Source organism: Cyprinodon variegatus, unplaced genomic scaffold, assembly GCF_000732505.1.
Source record: "Cyprinodon variegatus isolate N-32 unplaced genomic scaffold, C_variegatus-1.0 Scaffold1710, whole genome shotgun sequence".
In the NCBI taxonomy this organism is placed as follows: domain Eukaryota; kingdom Metazoa; phylum Chordata; class Actinopteri; order Cyprinodontiformes; family Cyprinodontidae; genus Cyprinodon; species Cyprinodon variegatus.
Genome location: NW_015152163.1, coordinates 2,917 through 5,034, shown reverse-complemented (window position 1 = coordinate 5,034; position 2,118 = coordinate 2,917). Strand labels below are relative to the sequence as shown.

At 36.8% G+C, this 2,118-nt stretch overlaps 1 protein-coding gene across 1 annotated transcript in view; it reads left to right on the top strand.

Annotated features, from left to right (window-relative positions):
• The window catches only part of LOC107104372 (DNA-binding protein SATB2-like), a 28,040-nt gene extending 26,662 nt beyond the window's left edge, over positions 1-1,378 (top strand). The window contains exon 3 of the mRNA XM_015404365.1: positions 1,149-1,378. Within this exon, the coding sequence (XP_015259851.1) occupies positions 1,149-1,378 (230 nt within the window). The remainder of the gene's footprint in view (positions 1-1,148) is intronic.
• Positions 1,379-2,118: the final 740 nt, after the last annotated feature.

Below are 2,118 nucleotides of genomic sequence, written 5' to 3'. Positions count from 1 at the left end.
CAAACGTTCTGGAAAATATTAGCGTTTCGTGTTCGTTTTGACTTCGTGTGGACGGGGCCTAAGTTTGATTTATCTACACTTGGAATCTACAGTAGAATGGTTTGTTCCCCTGTTAGAATGGCCTAGTCAAAGCAATGGTTGTCTGCGTCTGTAGCAGTGGGTTGGGAAGTCATCAGACACTCTGGAGGTTGTTGCTTTGATCCAAACTTTCCTTACTTAGACACACTGAACATTTTGCGGCCTACTCGAGGAAAAGAGCAATATGTTGTCGGTATGACATTCAGATATTTTCCAGATCATTTCTACACTGGAAAAAATCGAAATGTAGATAAGTCATTTGTTCTTGAATTGAGGAGGTAAAATAGACATTTTGCCAATGGAACAAGAAAATGTACATTTAAAATAAGAAAAACACAATTGCATTGTCTTATTTCAAGTGCATATTATCTAATTATCTTATTTTAAGAGTAAAAATACTCATTCCATTGGCAAACTCATTTACCTACTTAAAATAAGGATAAATACACTGAATTTAAGAAATTTTGACTTATTTCTAGATCGTTTTTGCAGTGTGTTCTTTGATTGAGGAGAGAAACATTTTGCCAATGGAACAAGAAAATTTGCGTTTAAAATAAGAAAAAATGCATTGTCTTATTTCAAGCGCAGATAATCTAATTATCTTATTTTAAAATATTTTTTTAGTAAAAATACTCAGTCTATTGGCAAACTATCTCATTTACCTGCTCAAATTAAGCGTAAATACACTTAATTTAAGATATTTTTACTTATTTCTAGGTCGTTTTTTCCAGTGTGATTGGTCAGATTTGGATTTTCTTCTGTGGCCCTCATGCGGACCAGTGATGGCTTTTGTAACGGTTATTAATGTCCTAATGAGAGCAGCCGCTCTTATCACGCTGGCTGTTTTGTATATTGGTTTTGCATGTCTGTTAGAGGAGTCACTCTTATCTGATTGGCTGTTAAGCAGCTGGATGGTGTTTTTTTCTAACAGCAGTGGAAAAGGTTATTTACTCTTCATCGCTGTTTAATTAAAGCACATTTAAGGTTTTTCAATGCTTAAAAATACGAAAACGGATGCAAGCGTTGAAAGAAACGTCCTTGTTTATCTAACTTGTTGTCCTCCTCAACAGGTCTGATGATCCCAGTCTTCTGTGTGGTGGAGCAGGCGGACGGAGGGCTGCAGGGCGACGGCTGCGAGGGAAGAGAGGAGCACGCTGAGTTTGTCCTCGTCAGGAAAGATATTCTCTTCTCCCAGCTGGTGGAGACGGCGCTGCTGGCGCTCGGCTACTCCCACAGCTCGGCCGCTCAGGCCCACGGTCAGTCAGAGAGTCAGTCTTTGATTAACATCCAGCCCAGATGAAGACACACTGCAAAAAATCTAAATCTAAATTTACCAATCTAGATAAGTCATTCTTTCTTAAAATAAGTGCATTTGTTCTTGAATTGAGGAGGTAAAAGAGACATTTTGCCAATGGAACAAGACAATTTAAACTTAAATAAGAAAACACAACTTCATTGTCTTATTTCAAGTGCATATTATCTAATTATCTTATTGTAACAGTAAAATTACTCATTCCATTGGCAAACTATCTCTTACCTGCTCAAATTAAGGGTGAATACACTTAATTTAAGAATTTTTTACTTATTTCTCGATCGTTTTTGCAGTGCATGATCCTGTTTCTTCACTGTCTGACATTGAATCAATAAATCAACAAAATCACATAGAGGCATAAAACACTTCAGGTCTGAGTCTCTGAGGTTTTGGTAGGAGAAACATCTCATCTGTGTGTCATGGATGGATCCTGGTTTTACGACCTGGGATAAGTTGAGTGGGATGTCAGAGGTCAGACTCCAGACCTCCAGAAATGCAGCAATACCTCTGACTCATACACGTTTGTCAGGGGATTTTAAAATTTTTTTCTTTAAACAATACTTCTAGTGACAGATATGATTATGAAACCTGGATTATTTTAATTATTATTCTCATATTAACTCAGTTTTCAGACCGATTAAGAGAAAGAGAAGAGAAAGAGAAACAGGATGTCAGGTTCTCACTGGAAAAACCATCTAGTAAAAATTTCTTAGATTAAGTTTATTTAA